The sequence below is a fragment of the Poecile atricapillus genome, chromosome 29 (assembly GCF_030490865.1).
Source record: "Poecile atricapillus isolate bPoeAtr1 chromosome 29, bPoeAtr1.hap1, whole genome shotgun sequence".
NCBI classification, from domain to species: domain Eukaryota; kingdom Metazoa; phylum Chordata; class Aves; order Passeriformes; family Paridae; genus Poecile; species Poecile atricapillus.
The window spans coordinates 686,454-709,052 of NC_081277.1; the positions used below are offsets into that span (position 1 = coordinate 686,454).

The 22,599-nt window shown below is 49.0% G+C and overlaps 1 protein-coding gene across 1 annotated transcript in view; it reads left to right on the forward strand.

Annotated features, from left to right (window-relative positions):
- ZMAT4 (zinc finger matrin-type 4) overlaps positions 1-22,599 on the forward strand; it is a 47,722-nt gene that overhangs the window by 22,096 nt on the left and 3,027 nt on the right. Inside the window, exons 3-6 of the mRNA XM_058859418.1 lie at positions 3,956-4,045; positions 8,504-8,660; positions 13,987-14,211; positions 19,508-19,604. Coding sequence (XP_058715401.1) covers positions 3,956-4,045; positions 8,504-8,660; positions 13,987-14,211; positions 19,508-19,604 — 569 coding nt within the window. The remainder of the gene's footprint in view (positions 1-3,955; positions 4,046-8,503; positions 8,661-13,986; positions 14,212-19,507; positions 19,605-22,599) is intronic.

The window sequence follows — 22,599 nt, forward strand, 5'->3', positions numbered from 1 at the left end:
AAGGCATTTGCTGAAAATACTTCTCCTGTCTATTTAAAAAGCGCAGAGGATGTTGTTATATCATAGAGGAAGAAATAGATTGGTTCCATTCCAGTAGAAATTTGGAAGGTTGTTTGGCAGCAATTATAAATTCCAGAATGATGTCGTTCAGGTCAGCAGGTCCAGTAATTCCCAAGTGGGTGCTTGAGGTGCTCTGGCCACCTGCTGAGCAGTGTCACTGCTGACCCTCTGTGGCTGTGGGACAGTGGAGGAAGTTTCCAGGAGGAATCCAGCACAGAGCCAGGCACGGCAGTGCCAGGAGTCCCGTGCGGGAGCCGGTGCCGTCCAGCTTGGCACAGCTCCTGGGCACAGCATGCTCGGGAAAGGGGCTGCAGGACCATGTACCTGGATTTCTGCACAAGGCTTGCAGAACTGGGCCAGCCAAAATAACTTTCTCTCTTTTGATGAGATTACAAGTGGGGCCAATACAGATAATAAAATTGGTATAATCATGTGACTGCGTGTTGCATGGCAATTTAATTAAGAATCTGCCAGCACAAAAAAAAATCAACACAGTGTACACTAAAAGGATTAAAACCCAACCAGTGGCCTTCTGAAAAAGAGTATTTTTTTACAGACTAGGAGAAGCTGCAGCTGTTTGGGCTGCCATGGTGGTTCCTTCCTTCATCTGGCACCTGTGTCTCTGCTGGAGCTCGATGCAGCCACGTGCTCCCCGGTGTGAGGGTCCCTGGCCTTCAACTAAAGAGGTCACAGAGGAGGAGGAGCAGGAGGGGAAAGCTAAACTGCTCAAAACCATAAAGCTGCCAGTACAGGAGAGAGCAAGGATTGATGAAGAGATGTATGGGGAATACGGAAATGAGATTATATGCTAGCACAGCCTGGGGGAAGCTGCAGAGACAGTTGATTTGAACCTGAGGAGATGGGAAGAAGGCCCTGCCAAGCAAAGTGTTTCAGCCTGCTGGATCAGCTTGAATCAGTGGTGTAAAGTGGGAGCAGTTCTGGGGTCAGGGTGGGCTGCTGAGCTCACACATGGTGAGGGGACTCCTCTCCCAGACCCCTGGGCAGACGCAGGGAATGGAAGGTCCATGTGTGTCTGTGTCACCTGGTGACCCCTGGCTGTAAAGCCTCAGTTGTGTGAAGGGAGATGGCTCAGTCCTCCCCAGAGCTGCTGGTACATCGGAGAAGGGGTGAGGAGCCCCTCCATCAGACAGGGTGAACAGGGTGTCCCAGAGCAGCTGTGCTCCCCAGAGAGCCTGCTCTCGCCGCTTGCTCCAGGCACAGTGTGCTGCAAAACACAATTTGTGCAAAATCAAATTGCATTTCATAGCACAATTTAGCTCTGCTTTGCCCTTTTATGTTTTAGGGTTGAATTGCCAGAACTTTGCTGTCTCTGCCATGATCTGTATTAGAGTACATTTGATAGAGATAGAAATGATCCATTTATTTACTTTTATTGATGAGCCTTACAGTAGCAAATGAGCTCGCGATGCAGAACTCTGCAGCAGTTGTGTGGAAACAGACTCTGAGCTCCCTGCATAGTCAGGGCTGGTTTTCAAGCCTGCAGTATTAAACCAGACTTAGTGCCTTTAAAAGGTGCTGTTCCCACTAGAGACAGGAAAGTGAAAATGCCTTTGGTGTAACACTTTGTACAGCTACAAAAGAAATATTCACGGGCACTGAAACACCTTGACTGCACCCAAAATGAGGTTGTGGTGGCTGGTGGAGGTGTCTCCACGGCTCAGTGTGTGCTCATTCCGCACTGTGTGGCAAGGTTTTGTCTTTCCTAAGGCTTGTGCATGTGGTGAGATGGGTCAAAATGGGAGCTGGAGGTGTCCTAATCCCAGTTTATCCCAGTTTATCCCAGTTTATCCCAGTTTATCCCAGTTTATCCCAGTTTTCTGGCTCCTGTTTGTGGTTCTTTCTTTGGCCCCTCCTTGTGCCTTGCAGCTGCAGGTTTTCAGTAGGGAGAGGATAACCCGCAGTGCTGTTTGCGAGCAGCACACTAAGAATAATCACTGTGCTCCTGCCGTGCTCCTGCTGGGGTGTTGGGATGATAAATACACATGTAAATGTAGAAAATGCCAGAGATAAAATGGGTGACAAATGGGCTGTGCTTCCTCTGCTCCGCAGAGGGAAGGAGATGCTCACCACATACGTGTGGAGGCCAGGGATGATTTTAAGCTCCTCTTTTATGACCATAAGATAACAAGGTTGCATAAGGAGCTGTGTAGTTTTAAATTATGTCAAACATAAGTAATTTCTTTACCTTGGCTCTCATAAATCCAAACAAATGCACCCAGAAAGGTGAGAGGTGTTTTACAGAAGGCTGAAGATTTGCTGTCTTTTAACGCTGACATCTGGGCACCATTTCTGGTCCAGCTGAGTGCCACGGGGCAGGACCGTAAAAATGATTCCTTTTAACATCTTTGCAGCTTACACACACCCAGCAACCCCTCCCAGTTTTTTTCCCCTGTAAACCGAGCAGGCTGTGGCTGTGTGGGCATCGTGACGTGTTGGGTGAAGCCAACCGAGGGAAGAGCCTCGTGACTCTGGGGAGGATGACTCGAGGGAGGCTGACTGCTCTGCGGGGTCTCAGTGCTCAGGGAAGAAATTCAGCTGAAAAACTCTGGCCACGGTGCCTTTGCAGTATGTTTGACTGGCCCTGTGTGGTGCAAGGGACCCTGTAAGCATCACTTCAGGCAGGAAGTTGGGACCAAGGAGCAGGAGTGGCATTGCACCTCTGTCCTGTGCATTTCAAACATCTGTTCTGTCCTTTTCTAATTTCACAGCCACTGTCTGGGTTGCTCAGCTGATAGCTGGAGCTTTGGGGTTTCTGCACTTCGCTCTGACCGTGGAAGGTCACATCTGCTAAATGCAGCAGGAAGACAAGCTGGGGACAGATATTTGACATTGTTTATCTTGACTGATTTGCTTTGTGGAAAATATTATTACATAGTCACATTTCTGCATGTGAATGCAAATATAGCTCCCAGCAAATTTAGCTCCAAGTTTATACCACAGGAAAAAGAATGTTCCAGAACATGCTAATGATAATTTAATATTTTTAAATAGCAGCTCTGCAGTTTCAGTGATCTGAAATTATAATATTATGGTGCTCTTGTTCCGTGGGGCAGTTGGAAAGGGTGATTCAAAGGAAACATTTGCATGGTAACAGCTCCCCATGAGTCTGCTGCCCATATGCTGGGTGCAGGTATTTTGTGGCTGCCAGCTTTTCCCCCCTGCATCTGGTGGAAGACAAGACCTGATGTAATTCAGGCTTTTGAAGGTTTATGTCTGTGCTCTCGCTGTGAAAGCTTTAAAATCTTCCTTTAAGTCTTGGAAGTCCCAAGGATTTGCTTTGGCTGCTGCTGCTGGGGTCACCAGGGGATCTCCTGTCACTTCTAACCCTCACCTGCCTGTGAGCTCCAGCTGTGCCCAAAGGCAGAGTGAAACCTGCTCGTGTCTCCCTCATGGAAGATTTTTACCCGTCTTACATTTTATCATTCTAGAAGCACAGGAGCTGTGGATTTGGTTTGTGTGTGTGCCTCTGACACCTCAGGATGCTGCTGTGTCTCTGGCTGAAGCTCAGTAAGCCTCATCTTTCAGCCTGCCCCACTGTGGAAATGGTCTAACAACAAATGCTGTCCTTCCCTTGCTGTCAGATCCCTGCTGTGTCTTGGAACACACAGCAGGACTTGGAGAGGGGCCAGGGTGGACCATTTCTTCTGCTAATGGCAGATTTCATCCCACAGCTCATTTCAGCTGGGTGCAGAGCTCTGTGAAAATTCTGAGAAGTGCAAGTGCTCATCACCTGAATCCTTTTCTCCTGCAATGGTGGATATGTTTGTCAAGGGGATGTAAAATGTCACTCTGGGTTGGTGCAGTGAGCACAGCAACAGAACCCCTTGCTCCTTGTAACTTCAGTTCTCCCTCTTCTTCTGTTTTTGCCTTCCAGAGCCGGAAGCATGCCAGCAAAGTCCGCCTGTACTACATGCTTCACCCCATCGATGGAGGCTGCCCGGCGAAAAAGCTCCGGTCAGAAAATGTGGGTATCATCCAAGCCCCTGCTTGTTCAGCTGCTACTGACTCTGGGCTACAACATTCTCTCTCTTACAGCCACAGATGATCAGGTGCCCCAGAGGTAACATTTAGATCAGCTGAAATGCAAAGTAACTGGAAATAATTTTCAATAAACTACACAAGAATTATTATGTGCAACAGCAACAGTAATTGCGTTTTTAGTTATCTGAATGTTCTTTCATAGGAAAAAATATGCTGTTAGCAGAGACTCAGGGCTTGCTCCATTTCAGTGCAGTGGCTGGATCTGCTGGTGAGCAGCTGGGGCAGGGGATGGGGGCAATGCCTGTGGGAAGCTCGTGCCACCAGGTGTGGGGTGATGGCCACTCTGGGGTGCTGCTGGCAGTAGAGCAGCACTGGGGTCACTTGCAGACCCCTTCATCCAACTCCCAACGTGTGCCAGCACTCTAAAGGGTGAGGGTCCCTGGGCAGACGGGAGGAATCACACCTGGCCAGGGTGTGGGGAGCAGTTTGGGGTGGCACTGATGGGTGTGCAGCTGTGTGTGCACACCTGGTGTGTAGTGCCAGGTACAGAGCAGGGGTAGGTACATCTGCCATACAGGAGACCAGGGGTGCCTGCAGTGTCCTGGCTGGAAACCCTGGGCATGAGCAAGAGGTCCCCAAGAGCAGTGTCACCTCCCCAGGGCTCTGGGGACTCGTTCTGGGGGTTGATGTGCTTTATCCAAAGGCTCCTCACCCATGTTTGCTCTCAGTCTGCCAATTTAAAGATTGGTCATTGGCTTCCTCAGCTGTGTTCAAATGAACAAATGAAGGCGAGGAATTGAACCAGCTTGCAGCCATTTGTCAGGCAATAGAGAGAAGAAGACTGAATTTTTAAGAGGTAGCTTCATGGGGAATTATTAATTCAGCTCCTTCCCACATTCTGGGGCTGTGTGAGAGCTGTAGCGAGGTTCCCAGCACACAGCATCCAAACCAGTTCAGTGTGACTGGGGCTGAGTGCTGTTGGTATTCAGTGTGATATATTGTAATTAAAGGGAGAAGCACACAAGTTTTGCCCAAGGAATCTGAAAGCTCATTTACATAGTAATTAAAACACTAGTGAACTTCTCTGTTGCACACAGGCCAGTTGCAGATGCAATCTGCCCCTCCACAACTGGATCTTTCAGTGATTTTATTGATGATTTATTTTATTTTATTTTATTAATGCCAGTGTGGGCAGTGCAATGGACAGGTGCATACAGATGGGGAACAGGCTCCTCTAAGGAGTTTGATTACATCCAACGAGGAGCCACACACTGCATGTGCACCTCAGCATGGGATGTGGAGGACAGAAAACCAATCAGACTCAGATTAGTCAAAGTTGAACTATTTCCCACTGCTTTTGTGAAAGGCAAATGGAGAAGGAATGTAATTCTGTGTTTGCTGATGCTTTTGCCAAGGGCAGCCCTAGTGGGGGTGGATTAATGCGTCCTCATGTTCTAGGTGAATGCTAGGCTAGGCCAGACCTAAATTCTAAAATTATTTGTGTTATAAAAATATAACAGGGAAAATCTGCCAACATTTACAGCTCAAAGTAGGCCTGTTGCTGATCAGATATTATACAAGCCTTTGCATTTAGAGAGAACAGAACTATTTAGGACATCTGTAAAGCTGCACAATAACATCCCTACCATGTACACGTGAGTGCACTGCCCAGTCTTAGCAGTGTCACTCAGGCCCTGGCACAGTGACTTTAATGAGTATTAGAAACAATCTGTGAAAATCTACTGAATTTGTGTTGAAGTATCTGCAACTAAAAAGGGGATATCAGCCTTTTTTCCATCAAAAGTGTAACATGGCTGTAGGCTGCTGGGTTTGTGTTCTGCTGACCACAGAACTAGCACCTGGTCCTTCTGCCAGGCAGCAGCAGGAGGAGAGGTGGCTGCTGCTGTGGATGCTCGGTGCAGTGGGATTGGAAATAGCATTTGCTTCCTGACCCTTTTGTGAGGTGAAGGAAGGGGTTGGCTGTTGTTTGAGGATTGTAAAAACACTAATACCCATTAGCCCTTTGGAGTGGGAAGTAGAAGGCTTCCAATGGATAACAACTCCATTGTTGTGCTCTTCATTATTGCTTTAATTTAGTGTGGAGGAGGGGAAAAACCTCATGGCTTGACCATTCATGAACTGGTACTTGCTCTTTTCAGGTACCATCACAGAAACAGACTCCAGAATGGAAATGGCCTGAATTTCTTATGGAGCAGCACAGAAAGCAGCTCTTTAACAGCAGCACCTTCATGCACCGAAGATTAATTCAAATTTAAAAGTTACTTTGCACCACTTTAATGCTGTGGTTTATACTGCTGTGTTCTGGAGTTTGTGTAATCTTTTTTTCTTATTAAAACTTGGGAAATGAAGACAGCAGATTTGTATCTGTGGAATAAAAATCCTTACTTTTCCTGTGGATTGCTTTAGGAACATCCAGCAAAGGCCTGCAGGTGCCTGGCCCTGTGTGAGGATTATGCCTTTTAGCAGCTTGTTAGCAGGCAGCCAAATAACTGAAGTTAATTCTGTTGGATATACAAGGCTGAAGCTTCTCATATTACAAAAACAAGCCCTATAAATGAGGCTGGCTCGGTACACTGCGGAGTGGGGATGTCAGTGTTGGGAGATGGATGCTTGAACTCCAAGCCAGTGCTGGAGTTTGTATGAAGTTCTGTGCTGCAGTGTAGAGAAGGTTTGCAAGGTGGGGTTGGCTGGAGAAAGCTGCAGAAACAAAATGTAGAAATATTTCTTGGCTGGGTCTGGCAGCACGGGGTTCCAGGGCTGCCAGTGGATTCACAGGAGCTCCTGTTCATTGTTTAAACCCTGGGAGCTGGACCGTGGTGAGGGAGGGCTGGGTGGGTGCAGAACATCCCCAGGGAGCAGCCCCCCACCCTGTGCAGAGCCCTGTGCCCCAGCTGAGGCAGTGGGTGAGCAGCAGTGTGATTTCAGCACCTCCACAATCCTGTCAGCACCGCAGCATTCAGCAAAGGACCCAGATTGGCTTCCCCTGGCCTCTCTGGTTTCAGGTAAAACAGCCCCTGACAAATGAGAAGGTATAATTACCCTTCAGGGCTGCATCAGCCTAGAACACCTCTGGCTCTGTGCAGGGCTTTGGTTGGTGGAGGAGGGGAGGGAGGTGATGCTGCTAAGGGATGATCCAGGCCTGGGTAAATGCTTAAAAATGGCAGAGCCCAAATACCTCGTGCATCCCACTTACAACTAATAGCACTGGGAGTATAAAACTGGCTGCTAGGGAGCAGAGGTCTGTCATTTGTGTGCAGAGGGGCTCATAGAACCACCAGGAGTTTGGGGACACCCCTTTCCTGCTGGTGGCTGAACTCTACCCACACATCAAGGTATTTGCCCAGAGACTTGGGTGAACCCAGGTGAGCTGCACAGTCAACTGTGGGGCAGCATAAATGGCACCCTGAACCCTACATGAGGTATTGTGGGCTCTTGGAGGGGGTTTTAATTTTTTATTTTTAATTGCAGTCTAGCTGAGAAAGTAGGTTGAAAAGGAAAAAATGTCACTGAAGAGCAGCCCTGGCAGAGGAAGAGACCCTAGTGCATTAACACCGAAGTGTATCAGCTTTTCAAACGAGCTCTGTTGGAGGCTCTTTATGTGTTGCCACTGATGATCAATAGATACTGGAAATTTTCTGCTCTGCTCTTAACTTTCAAGTGATTTCCCTTTGAAGACATAAAATATCTTGAGAGAAAGCTATTTAAAAGAAGTGCAAATTACACTCAGAACAGTACTAATCACCTCTTGAGATTCCTCCCTAAGGTTTGATTTACAGTTATCAACAACAAAAAAGTGATGAAAATCAGTCATTTTTCTAAAAGTGTTTTTTTGGGGGGGAAAAGCTGTCCTTCAGTGGTGGGTCAGCTGTCCACTCTGTGTTGGGTTTGCTGGTGTTGGATCCTGCTGGAGGGACCTGTGTGATTTCGGACAGTTCATTTGTTTCTCCCACCTGCAGAGAGGGTTGTGCCCCTCAGTTGGGTCCCCCCAGATGTTTTGGGGTCTCTTAAAAAAGTTCATCAGGAGGAAGCATCAGTGTTGGATGGCAGGGAAAGCTCTGGGTCTGTGTGATTCCCTCAGGCAAGAACAGCAAAAAGTCTGAGAGAAGGGAGGCTCAGGGGTGTGCCCTGAGCTCCAGGGCCACAAGGGACACAGTGACAGGCACCACACACCTCCTGCCACCTCTGGCTCTGGTCTGTGCTCCCAGAGCAGACTGGGGTGGAGGTGCTGGGGAGCTGGAGGTTGGACAGGGCTGGGACAAGGCAGGAGCAAGGCTGGAAGAGATGAGGAAGGGAAGCCCCTTGGCAGCCGTGGCTTTGGCATAACAACCTAGATTCCTCCCTCCTATTCTCTTCTGTCTCTGTGACTGTGCTTAGTGGGCTTACACACCTCTTTTTTGTCTGTGTTTTTGTCTCCACCCAGGGCAATGATGGTGACTCAGTGGATAAGAACAAATGCTGCACACTATGTAACATGTCCTTTACCTCAGCAGTGGTGGCAGAATCGCATTACCAAGGGAAAATCCATGCCAAAAGGTTAAAACTGTTGCTAGGGGAACAACCAGCATTAAAGGCCACAGGTAGGTGCAGAGGCAGTGAGTGGAGCAGGAGGGGCTGGTGCAGAGTGGTGTGGGCTCACGGTGCCAAGGGGGCTTGGCCAAGGTGCTGGCTTGGAGTGTGCAGGCAGGAAATGGGTACAACGTGGAAAGATGAGGAGTGGTAGAAGCAGTTATTCATTTGTGTTGCTGTCATAACAACCTTTAAAAATTCCTGATGCTCATTATTGTCTGCTTTGTTTATGTAGATTAGGGGTTTATCAGCTGGGACCGGCCCTGATGCCAGAGCCCTATCTCCAGTTCCACAGTTCCAGAGTGTTTTCTCAGTGGAAGACAATGTCTCCACTGGGTGCAGATAGCCAAGCCTGGCTTTAATTATCAGCAGTTTAATTATCAGCTCAGCTAATATGTTTAATAAACCTTTGGTGTTACTATACAGTACAGAGCATCATCTGCTCTTACCACAGAGGGAAATTCAGGCTTTAAAAACCCTTGGATTGATTGTCTCTTGATTTTTGCCCATGTGGGTTTTGTGCTTTCCTCCAGAATGATTCTAGTGATGCAGCCTATTAACTTTCACATTTAAAAAGTCAAATGTTGAAATTGGACAATTTAACCATCTTATTGTTTGCTTAACCATAAAGTCCCTGAAAACCACTAATAATCTGTGAAAAGAAAGTCTTCTGTGGTTGTCGAAGCAGAAAATGCTTGAACAAAGCACTCACCTTTCTGTAGGAAGGATTGCTGGGCTGAGGTCCTGCAGACAGATGTGACCCAGAATTGCTGCCAGTGGCACTTCAGCAAAATACAAATGGAGCTGTGTGTACTGGACCCTGCCTAGCATGTAAATCCTAGATGTCGTTAGATAATGGAGGCTGGCACTCTGTGTGTGTGGTTTGGTTGCCTTTTTAACTTCAAAGAATGTAGATGCTGGTCCAGAGAATATGATCTATCCTTTTCCAGGGTGAGATTGGGAGCTGCGGGCCCCTTTGCCTGAGGGAATGTGGGGAATGTGTCAGGGGGGATTTTCCCAGTTTAACTGGCCATGCTTGGGCACCAGTGTGTCCTGGGGGAGGCGAAGGTGAAGCCATGGCAAGCTGGGGAGCCACCCCTGGGTCAGCCAGGAGGAAAGCTCTCACTGGAGCTATCACAGCCACTCACACCTGAGTGTTTCAGGCTCCTGAGGCTGTTCTGTGCAGCTGGCACAGCTGCAAGGGCACTGAGAGCAGCAGGGCTCGGCCTTGCTGTTCATTTGTCCAGAGCTTACATTAGAGCTTGAACCCCATCCCTCATGTGCAGCCTGCCAGCAGCTTCTCCTCTCACACAAAGCTCCTGCCACAAACCCTGGATTCCTGGGGAAGTCCAGGGGAGCTGATGTTCATAGGAGGGCTGGATCTCGGAATAGGGCATGGACTGATTCCCATGTAAGTTGACAATTTGGATTCACCCTTCAGCCTTTGGGCTTGCTAAGAGCTGCAGCCTTGCATTGTGGGTTTTGTCTCACTTTTTAATCATCTAGATCAGCCTCCAAGGCTCTAAGTGAGTGCTCTGGAATAACTGGCTCTTCAGCCATCCTAATCACTGGGAGGGAGCAGCTCGAGGACTCATCAGCTCTTACAGACACTTGCTGTGGAAGATGAGGCTGAGCTCAGGAATACATTAATAAACACCTCCTTGCTCTCCAGCAGTTCTCAGAAATATGCCCTTTGGACATAGCATTTTTCTGGGCTTCCTCCAGTCACCCAGCAATTTTCACTGGATTTTTGTCCCAGTCCTCTGTGGCTTTCACCAGGGAGCATTAAGTCTCTCAGAGAGAGCTGCAGAGACTCCACTGCTCATGAGTCCTGAGAACCAACCAAGCACAGCCCTGAGCATGCTGGATGCTCCTTGGGAGGATATTCTGGGGTTTCTGTCTCATCAGTCCCAAAGAAAAGCATATCTATTCTTAGACCCCCTCAGAGAGATCTACGTTCTCCTTCATGGTTACCATCCAGATGGAACACAGATGTCCCATTCTCTGCCGGTGCTTTCAGGAGAAGAAGTGGCCTAACAGTCGGGTTTCTCACAAAAACCATGTCTCATCACGACAGTGAGATAGTTGTGATCTTTCCTGTTGCTCTGCTGTACAAGGCTGTAGCCCTCAGAGGCTTCATGTCACCACTATTGCTGACTAATTCCTCTAGTCACTCCAGCATCCTCTGTCAGCTTGCATCCCATCATCAGCATGAGTTATAAACCAAAGAATTGTGGGGGCAATAGCTGCTGTCTTCATCAATCCACGCGTGAGGACCTGCAGGCATCCATCCAGGGAAGTGGCAGTGGCCCTGGCTGTGGAACATCAAAAGGGACTGAGTAAATGGCTTTTTGGTTTGGGTGCTAGGATCTATTCAGCAGCAGCTGGAGTCTTTAGTCCAAGATTCCTGGGATTTCTTCTGTTGAAAACCGACTTTCCCAGTGCCCCCTTGTTGTGGCTCACTTACTTTCTTGTCCTCATTCTGAGTTTCTGGAGTGTGCCAATGGAAAAAGTTGGGTGCCATTTAAATCCAGCTTGGAATAAAAAGCTTTGGATGTGAGAAAGAAGTCAAACATTAGTTCATTGCCGGAGTGCTAAAGTGTTTCTAACTTTGTATTTTGCCTCTTGCAGCAAAGTAAGACTTTCTCACTTCCCTCCCACAGCGAAAGGGAACGTAAGGCTGACTGTCATGAGCTATTTAGCATTTTGAAATACTTGAAATAGTCAAACTCACAGCTTTTATGTTTGTGTTTTAGATGGAGAAACATTTTTAACTTTTGACGTTTCGCGAGTGTTTATTATTAATTTTCATGTCTCTGCTTGGGGAATGATGGCATTTGCTGTTCTGTACCAGTTATGTAGTGCATATCAAAATGATAAATTCACATTTGTGGAAAAGTCAACTTTCATCTGTTTCTCTTTGGGAGAATTTGGTAGACTTGGGATGTTTTTGTTAATTGCCAGGCTGGGCTCCGCACACCTTAGGGCTGGTGGGGGTTGTCAGTGGGACTTGAGGAATGTGACTTTAAAGAAAATATTACTAAAATATTAGTACTGTGCGTGCTAAGAGGAAATCCTTGCCCATGGCAGCCCCCATGTGCTGCAGGCAGGGGGTCTCTGCTGTGGAGCTGTAGCCACAGTCTGAGGACAGCCAGGTGTGGATGTGGGCTTGGGGCAGGGCTGGGGTGGGCATGGGGGGCTCTGGTGCCAGCCCCCCTGGCAGAGCCTCCCTCCTGCCTGGTGTTTGGTGCAGCATGATTGGTGTTTTGGTGTTTTGGAGCCACCAGCCTCATGGAGAGGGGCTCAGAGGAGCAGCCCTGGGGCTGCTGGGCTGGCCAGTGCCTGGGAGCAGAGATGCTTCTGTCAGGTTTCCTTAGTGAGCAGGAGATGTAACTCCTGTGGACATCACCAGCTCTGCGAGCTTCAGCCTCCCTGGTCCCCCTCCGGCAGCAGCATGCATAGAAACAAGGAGAAAGCTGGCCAAAAGATTGGATAGATTCAACTTTATAGCCTGGGGCTTGTGGAACAGCAAGTCAGATCTGTGGCAGAGCTCCTGGGCTGCCGAAATTGCTGGTTGTTTATAATGCTCCAAACATCTCTTGTTTATAATGCTCCAAACATCTCTGCAGCTCAGTCTGGTTCCCTGGACTCAGCCCTGTCCTGGGCTGCTGCAGAGGGCTGGGTCCCCCTGGCATCACCAGGGCTGTTCCAGGTCTGTGTGGCACCTCTGGGCTCTGGGCATGGACCCCTTCCTGCAGGGAGGCTCCTTGGGGACTGCAGGAACACATCTGCAGGAAGCAAGCTGTGCTTGCTTTTCATGAGTCAAGCACGTGCAAAGTGTGTGTAACCCCTGTTTGAACAGGAAATACTGCAATTCCCTGATTTTCTTCCTAGTGACTGTGCTGGCTTTGCTCTTTGCTCACACTGGCAGTTCTGCTGCATGCACCTTGGAGGGGCTGGGCTGTGTCTCTCCTGCTGGAACCATAGAAAAGACTTTTTTTTAGGAGCAAAATCCAGCCAGACCCTGCCTGGCCCCGCCTGGAGCAGCTCTTCAGAGGCAGCGTCATCACTTCTGGAACTCTGATACCTTGGCAGTCATCATCAAAAACAATAGAAGGTTATAAACCCCTGTAAATTGATAAGGTTGTAAGTAATGTTATATGTAAGATAGAATTTCTTTGAAGGCTGTACCTTAACTGAGCAGGTCAGCAGAAGATTTATAACAATATTAACTTTCTCCAGCCATGGGATCAATCACAGCAGGCTCCAGGCATAATTATATATCTAAATATATCCCTCTGCTGCTGTTCCTGGTGTCAGATACTGAGGTGGGTTTGGCATTTGCTGCCCTGTGTGCTCATCAGGGCTCAGATGGATCATCTCCCCATCACAGACAGCCACCACACACCTCTTGTTACCTCCAAATGTGTCTATTCCAGTACCATGGAGAGAGCAGGTTGTTAATTATTTAAAGAGCAGACATTTCATGTGGAAAAGAAAAGAAAAGGAAAGCCACATAAAAGGGAATTTTTGAATGAGGTGTGATAATTAAGTGCTAGTCATTGTATATTTTTGTATCCCTGTGTTACCTGAACTTTATTTTACTTCAAACTCTTTTTTTGGGTTTGTGACTTGTATTGTATGAAGTTGGGAAACTCTGTTGAACAAAGAGCATTCCATTATATAAAGACTAATCACTCACTTTTCTTTGGAATGATTTAGGGGTTGTGTTTATGTTCCTGGATGAGCTTTTGGCGAATCTGAGGGAAAACAGAATTAAATTAAGGTCCTGTGTTGTTGGTACCTGACAATTCACAATGTGAAGATCTTTGAAGGATGGGACTGACCATTATTTGTTTTTCATCTGTGACAGTTTGCAGTGACTATGGCTTTCCCCGTTCTTTCTGAGGCCAAATAAATTGAAAAATAAGAATCCTGAGATAATGATAAATACATCTCTATCCTGAGAAGGAGATGGCTCTGCATGGTGTATTTATTCTCCACTGACGATTTTTCCTGGGAGTAGCAATTCAAGCAGGATAACTTTAGCAAATTTAGTCAGAACGGTGATAAGACGTGTAACTGCACTGAGAGCATCCTCCTTCCCCAGTTAGGGAAATGCAGAAAGCTGCGTAACAGTCCTGGGCTGTCCTTTCATTACGCTTTTTTTAATGAGAAATGGTCGCTTTCCAAGCAGCACCATCCAAAATATCCACTGGGACCCTGTAACTGCAGCTAATTATTCCCCGTGTCTGATGGGGGGTCTGTGGCAGAGTCTGGTGTTGCTCAGGCAGCAGGAGCCTGGGAGAGCTCACGTGTGAACGTTCCCTTTTCCAGAAGCTGCTTTGGGCTCCCTGAAGCCACCGCACACGGCCAGCGGCGCGGTGCCGCCGCCGCCGCAGCGCAGGGACTCGGACAGGTACTGCCAGCTCTGCGCCGCCTGGTTCAACAACCCCCTGATGGCTCAGCAGCACTACGACGGCAAAAAGCACAAGAAGAACGCGGCCAGGGCCGACCTCCTGGAGCAGCTGGGGAAGACCCTGGACCTGGGGGAGCTGCGAGGTGAGAGAGCTGCCCATGGAGAGCAGGGACCCTGTGGGATCCAGTGCCCACCACGGTCACCGGTGGTGCAGGGAGCCTGAGATGCTGTTACTGCTTTATGAGGTTCCCAGCTCTGTAAAAAAATCCCCTGCTCCCAAATGCCAGCCTGCAGTTTTAGCAGCATCCTTTCAAAGTTGTTTCCTAGGTGTCTCTTCTGCCTCCTCCTAAAATAGTCCCTTCCATTAGTGCACACACCTGTCCCCGAGCAAGTGTGGCCTGTCCCTGGGAGAGGAGAGCACATTACAGCTCGGCCCCATGCAGAAGTGCAGGCAGGAGGATGTTGCTGGAGGCAGAGCACTCCCTACATCTCCCTGATGGAGAGCGGGACAACTGTCTCCCATGATTTAATTAGTGTTTGTAAAATGCTGCGACGGCCCTGGGTCAGCAGCAGCTACAGGAGCTGAGCAGTTGCCACAGGGATGTTAAACACAAGGTTTTTGTGTTCTTGTTGAAGGGAGAGCAGCCTTTCTTCATCTGTCTGTCAGTCCATCCATGGTGGCCCCACAGGGAGAGCTCTGGTGCCTGCAGGGTCCCTGTGGGAGCTGTGCCCTGGGCTTGCACCCCCTGGGAGCCACCCCTGAGCAGAGCAGAGCCACAGCCAGGCCAGCAGTCTCAGCAGCTGGAGCCCCCCGGCATCCCCAGGCCCTCCTGAGCTTGTGATGGAGAGGTGCAGTTTGTGCCAGCTGGAGATGTGTCCAGGACTGAATCTGACAAGAACCTGTTTGAGCTGTAGGCACAAGAGAGGCACGAGCCTTTTGTCTCCGTGGTCTGGGTTACAATCCCATGAGCTCACAGGGACCTGACTGAGGCAGCTGAGGAAGAACAACAGGTTTGATTCAGAGCTATGTGGGAGAGCTTTGGTTTGCCAGTGAGGCTTTGCAATAACATTTTGATATACAAGCAAGGTTTTCTTCCTTGCTAAATGAAATAATTTTTCTTTATATTCTAATGACTGTACAGTATATTTGGCATTTCTTGATCTCCCATAAACCTTGTAATGGTTATCTTGATCCTCCTGTGCTACCTAGTGTGACTCACGGTGCCATCAATGATTCATGTTGGCTGAGTCACTGCCTGCTGCTGGAAATACGTAGGAACAAAACCTGGGGCAATAACATGCTCAGAGCTCAGTGCTTTGAACTGTGCCAAGCTCAGGAGTGGCTGAGGATGTCATTAACTGTAAATAAATCAATTGGGAAGTGTTTTATTCATTTAGCTCCTGGGAGAGTTGAAATTGGAGGCTTTCACAGGCTCATCAGCTGCTGTTTTTTACCCTGACGTTGGTGCAGTGCCTGGTTGGGGTTTGCAGTGTGCCCTGCCAGTGTCTGTGGATGGCAGGAGAGGGGACAGCAGAGCTGTGTGCAGGCTGTATCTGTGCCTGCTCTAGGGGAGCAGCTGTGGTTCTCTGGTTCTCAGCTTCAGGGTGCTGTTCCAGGGGTTCAGTCTGCAGTGCCCAGTGCTCCACAGCACCAACGAGGAGACAGCCAAGGAGGCTGTCCCTGAGCACCAAGCTGGGAAACCTCCGTTTTTCTGACTAGGTCATGAGCTCCTGCCCATCTGTGTCCACCTAGAGATGCTCTCCTGGAGGCATTTAGCTGCAAGATTAGAGCAGATCTTTACAGGTGTTGAAAGCATTCTCTGCAGTGGCCAGCACAGAATGATACCCAGCTGGTGCCCGAGCAAACAGCCTCCCCTTGGCAGGTGACATCACGTCCACCTACAAGGTAACAGTGGCAGCAGGACATGGCTGTGCTGGGGACAACTTCCCCACATTCTCCTTGCTCCATGCTGTCTTTGCTGCCTCAGTTTTCCCTGGATTACAAAGTCATCTCCTTCCTCTGCATCCCCAGTGGCTTCTCCCATCACAGCTTAAATATTAATTCTATTTTGACTAGTGTGGGAGATGAACATTTGATGCATTGTATGAGCCTGGAACAGGCAGTGTCAGTTGAAGTACAACATTTCAGCAGCCTTTGATGTTTTGATAATGGCTGTAATAAAATATTTATTGATAAATATGAATGTATATTTGGAGAAATAAGAATAGAGATATATTTTTGGACAATTGATATTTATAGGAAACAAAAACATTGATTCTTCTCACCAAGTGCTCATCCTGCAATTTTGAAGTCTTATTTTCTTCTCAGAAATAAGAATGAGGAGAGGGGGAAGAAAAAGCAGAAATGGGCATTGTTTCTGCAGTGTGTGTTGAGCTAAAGCTGCAGCACAGGCACAAAGATCCCTTTTCCTTGGCCAGAGTGCAGGGTCCAGCCCAATCTCAGCAGTTCTGTGTGGCTTTCCAGCCATGGCACAGAGCTGCTTTGGGACCCACCTTGCTCTGTGGCTGACCTGGAATCCCTGGAATCCTAGGGAACATACCCTGAAAGAGGAAGAAATTGAGAGTTTTTTTCCCTGCAGAGCTGCCTCCCCTGGCTGCCCCTGCACCCTGGCACAGATCATAGGAAGACAAAACCTGGTGGGTGCCAACCCCCATATTCCAGGCTTTGCTCTGGCAGCTTGTGCCTGTTCAGCAGCATGGAGTGGATGTGCTGAGTGGGAGGCAGATGTGGCTGTGTCTGATGGCTCTCACCCTCCCCAGCCTGTAACAGACACAGGGAGGAGGAATGTCAAGTTTCTCACCAGTTTTAGTTCATGTCTGATGAACATCAGACACGATGGCAGACATGCCATCCCCCATGGCCCCACTCTGGTTCCCACTCCCAGGCAGGTGGGCTCTGCCTGGTGCTGGGGCCGAGCCAAACCCTGCAACAGGTGCTCTGAATCCCTAAAATAAAGCACAGGAGCCTCTGCAGTACAGGTGGACAAGGGCACAGAGATGATGTCACTTGGAGCCTTTGTGTTCTCAGATAAATTGATGCCACAGGTGCTTTCTTCCAGGATCAGGCAAAGAGCTGTGCTTCCTTTTTCATCTCAGCTCATAATTTCTTTGTATGCCTTATAAATACTTCTCATTCTGTGCTGTCACTTGTGGTTAGTAAGAAGCAGTTTAACAAGAACTCCCCTGGAATGGGTTTTAATGCATTTTATGCAGGATGACATTAATAACTTAACTTGTTAATATTTTATTTAATGGGGATAGGAGGACATTCAATTTTACATGAATGCATGTCACGCTGCAGGGGAGGCAATGCTGACGTGCCTTGAGGATGCAAAAGGGGATGTGAACACAGCCAGAGCCCAGCAGCTGCCAGTGTGGACTGCTCAGGCTGGGACCACCTTCCCATCACTGATGGCCTGTAGGGCTGAGCTCAGCCCCAGCACACTGGCTGGGGAGTTTTATGAAACCAGTTTCAGCCAAGTAGCAGCTCTGATTAGCTCCAGTGAGGTCAAACTCTGGTAATTTTTATATCGTGGAAGTGATTATTGCCTGTGCTCTTATCCTGCTGTTGATTTGAGGCTTGTTTCCTCTCTCAGTCTCCATCCCAGTTGATGGAATCAGCCCAGTCTGTGGCTGCATCTTCCAGCCTGTGGGAAGAGCTGCATCAGGGAGCAGCACTGAGTTCCCTGCACAGAACACAGGGAAGGGGAGCAGGGTTCCCCCTGCTTCATCACTGTGAGTAGCCTTGACATGCTGAGGGAGAAAATCATCATCCCCACTTAGGAGCTGCATTTGCTGAAGGCGTTTCCACCTACACCAGTAATTAAGATTCACTGAGGCTGCTGTTAACTTGCTGCTAAATTGGCTGAGCAGCAGAACCTTATTACCTTAAATTCAAGTATTACCTGTTTCTTAGTTCCCCAGTCCCACTTTGCCATGTGGAGATCCTGGTGGGGTCCAGGTTCTCAGTCTGCAATGTGCTGACACCCCGGGCCATGCGCTGCCCTTCCCATTCCTTCACCTGCACTCTGGTGGATTCATGTGGCTTCTGATGCCTGTTGGTTTAATAAAGGAAACAGAGCTGCCAGCAGTGGACAAAGTGTGTGACTATAAAACCCTCACTGCTCCATCAAGAATAAATTCTGTAGGGAGAAGGTCCAAATGCACATTTGCAAACTGATTTTTGTTCTGTGCCACATCATGATACAGAAATACAGAAACTACTTAAATACCTCTGCAGTTTCTGGCTTGTTGTTTTCAAGCACTCATCTGAATGATTTTGAAATATTATTTAAAGATGATTTTCATGTTGTGCCAAATTCCTGAATGAGAGATATTATGAAGCATTTGAGAAAAATGGAGCTGTTGGTGTAGCTGGTGTCTAGAGTGCAAAACGAGACAAGGGATTTTTGAGAGCCTTTAGGTTCAGCTGGGGAGGAGTCAGTGTGCTCATTACCTGTGCAGTTAATTGTGGTGAGCATGGACTGATCAAATTTGAGAATGCCATACTTTATTTGTTCTAAATATGTTGTTTTAACAATTTTGGCAAAGAAATAATACTGTAGAAAGCCAGAAGAGACTATTCCAAGGAACATTAGAACTGTTTTAAGGAGCAGAGCAGTGCCTGCAGGAGTCCCATGGCCTCCAGTGTTTTTAAGCAGAGCCCTTGGTTCCACTGGGGACTGTCTGTACTGCAGCCAAGAGAATTCAGCAGGTGAGAGCTCCTGCTTTGGCTCTGGGTGCCTGCCTGGTGCCCCTGCAGTCTGCCAGCCTTCACCTTCAGCCAGAGGCTGCTGAGCGTGGGCTGTCAGCATCTCTCTGGTCTTGGCTGGTTCACTGGGGGATAAATCAGAGTGGATCCCTCTGGGGAAAAGAGAGTTCCCAAGTGATCTGGCTGCTGAATGTACTAACAGGGAATTGCTCTGAATTGTGATCACCACCAAAAACTGGAGGGATAAATGGTGCCTTGAGTGCTTGTTAGTGTGAGCACAGCGATGATGCCCTGAGGAGGGCACAGGAGAGATGCACCACACTCTCAGGAGGGATTAGCCTTTGAACCTGCCTTTCTTCTGCTCAGTTCTAAAAATATTCCTTTAGGTTTCTCTAATGCTTGGGTACCCTGGCCTGGAAAAATAAATAGATGGGTCACTGTAAAGAGAAATCTCTGTGAAACTGGAAATGAAATGTGGGATCCAAGGACCTTCTAATTAACTAGAAGTTTGCTTGGAGCATAGGCTACTGCTTTTTTTTTTTTTTCCATTTCTCCCCCTTTCTTCAGTCATTTTCCCTTGTTTGTACTTTCTAGCTGCCATTTTGACTCAGAATAGCCCCTGGCCCAGGCACAAGAGTGCTTCCCTCAGCCCCACAGTGCAGCACAGCCAGAGCCAAGGGGTAATGAACTCTGGGTTTTCTTCACAGGCCTGAAGCGCAGCTACACCTGCAACATCTGCAACGTCACCCTGAACTCCATAGAGCAGTACCATGCACACCTGAAGGGCTCCAAACACCAGACCAAGTGAGTATCCTTGTTCTCCAGTGGGCTGCAGTCAGTCTGTGCCTGCCCAGGTGGAATGCTCAGTGACAGTGACAATGCTCCCTGGCAGTGGAGCAGCGTGGGAGCTGTGTTCCACTGACCAGCTGTGCTCCAGGAACCAGCTGTGCTCCAGGAACCAGCTGTGCTCCAGGGACCAGCTGTGCTCCAGGGCTGTGTTCCAGGAACCAGCTGTGCTCCAGAGCTGTGCTCCAGGAACCAGCTGTGCTCCACTGACCAGCTGTGCTCCAGGGCTGTGCTCCAGGAACCAGCTGTGCTCCAGAGCTGTGCTCCAGGAACCAGCTGTGCTCCAGAGCTGTGTTCCAGGGCCCAGCTGTGCTCCACTGACCAGCTGTGCTCCAGGGCTGTGCTCCAGGGACCAGCTGTGCTCCAGAGCTGTGTTCCAGGGCCCAGCTGTGCTCCAGGAACCAGCTGTGCTCCAGGGCCCAGCTGTGCTCCAGGGCCCAGCTGTGCTCCAGGAACCAGCTGTGCTCCAGGAACCAGCTGTGCTCCAGAGCTGTGCTCCAGGGACTGGCTGTGCTCCAGAGCTGTGCTCCAGGGCCCAGCTGTGCTCCAGAGCTGTGCTCCAGGAACCAGCTGTGCTCCAGGGCTGTGCACCAGGGCCCAGCTGTGCTCCAGAGCTGTGCTCCAGGGCCCAGCTGTGCTCCAGGAACCAGCTGTGCTCCAGGAACCAGCTGTGCTCCAGGGCTGTGCACCAGGGCCCAGCTGTGCTCCAGGGCTGTGCACCAGGGCCCAGCTGTGCTCCAGAGCTGTGCTCCAGGGCCCAGCTGTGCTCCAGAACTGTGCTCCAGGGCCCAGCTGTGCTCTGGCTGCTGTGAGAACAACCAGAGGCACCTCCAGGTTGAGGAATGCAGGGCTGAGCCCACATGGGCCTGCTGGAGTCCCACTGACTTGTGGATAATGATACTGAGTTTGCAGCTTCTTTCATGTGTGAAACCTCAGAAGAGGCACCATGAGCCTAAGGCAGGGATTAGGTGCTTCCCAGTGAAACAGTTTTTGCTGTGATTTAGAGTAATTATGCATTACCCAGCTATGAGAACTGGGGGGAGTCTGCTCTGTCAATTACTACAAATTATTAAAATTAAGTGATGGAGATACATGATAGCAGAGACTAGATTAATGAACTAATTGCTCTTAATGCACTTACATGTGAGTTTTGGGAACCATTTCAGACTGAATCACTTAGAACTGCCCAGATTAGGAGAGGAATATAACGGGTTATACATGAAGTGCTTCAGGTAGCTTTGAGGGTAGTCTGAAAAGTGAGCAGGATGAGCAGAACTTACAGTGATTACTAATGGCTCCTTCTGCTTAAGCCAGCACAGGATAAACCCAGCCCTTCCCCAGCTGATGTCAGACCTTCACAGGTTCCTGGTATTACTCATGTTAGCTCTATTCTATTTATCCAGGGGACATTTGAATGTCTTCAAATGCAGTGATCCAGCTCAGCTGGCAGTGCAGGTGTGTTGTGGAGCCCTGGGCTGGGGCCAGGTGAGTGAGCCAGCCATGGCTTTGGGCTGTGCCACCAGCAGTCTGTGACCCTCACTGTCTCCATCTCCTGCTCTTCAGTTTATCCCCCTGATGGGGCATCCAGGTTATGTCAGGACAGGGTCAGGGTCCATACCCAGTGCAACAAATTCCCACTGCTGGAAAATAGAGCTGAGAGCTCTTCCTCTTGGAAACCTGGAATGACAGCATCTGTGCTATGCTGCCCTGGCCCAGAGCTGTAATTTATCCTTCCCTTGCCAGTCCTTCCAAGTCTGTATGATTACAGCTGTGGTTGCTGTTGGTATTATTGTGAAGGATAAAGGAGTTTATCTCAAACCAGAGCAGCCTCATGGATGGGAGATAGAGATACACAGAAAGATGTGTCACCAACTCCCCACACCAGAAGGGTGCCTGATCCTCTGGGTTATCCCCACACCTTTGGCTCTGTTGTGCAGTCTCCTGCAATTAGCAGAGATTAAAAAATCTTAATGTCTAGTGCTGTGAGTGAACACCTGGGGAAGTTACTCATGCTTTGTCTGTGGCAGGAGTGATGGATGACACGTGTGCCCTGGACTCAGCCCGTTCTCAGCACAAAGGAATGTGCTGGGCAGCACAAACACTTCTGGCAGGGCTGCATCTATGTCTCTCTAGCTTCTCCAAGCAATTACCTCTTCTATACAAAGAAAGGGAAATCCAGACCTGGTCCTTTGCTGAGTTTCCACAGCTGTGGTGTCCCCGTGGGTCACTGCAGCCCCGTGGCTCCCAGGTGTGCTCCGTGCTGGGGGGCAGGTGAGGATCATCCCCCACTCGTTCCCCAGCCAGTGTTCCCCCACTGTTCTCATTATTGCTGGTTAATGTCAAGGCTGTCCTCTGCCTCCTAACTCAGGCCGAAGCCACTGGACTGCAGTTGCCGAGGCAACAAAACATTTTATGCCATTGTCATACTTCATCTAGTTAAAGACTAAACAAACCTGAAGAAAGGGGCAGTTTGTGAAGGACAGGGGTGAAGGGACACAGGGGCTTTGCTCTGGGACAAAGAGCAAAACAGGGAACAGTGATTACAGGATGGAAGCTGAAACGATGCAAAAAATACCAGGCAGATGAGTTTCCTGGAAAGCTGCTTGAGGAGTTCAGGAGAGAAGAACTTTATGAGGCATGAGCTGCATTGTGGTTATTTATTACTGTTCTGAGAGCTGCAGAGAGCAACATGCTGAGAGCCCCAGTTAGAGCTGCCTTAAATAACCCACCATACACACCATGGGCTTGGCAGCTGTGTTACCCAGGACCCTGGCACTGCCCCGTGCAGGGCTGGGGGTCCTGGGGCTCCACACAATTTGAGGCTTGTACCCTGCAGCTGAGCTGCTCTTCCTTGAGTTGTCTGGCCAGGAGAGATAAACCATTCATAGGACCTGCAGGGACTACCCCAAGTGCTTCTGGCTGCATTTGTTTGACCAAAAGCAGTGGGAAACAG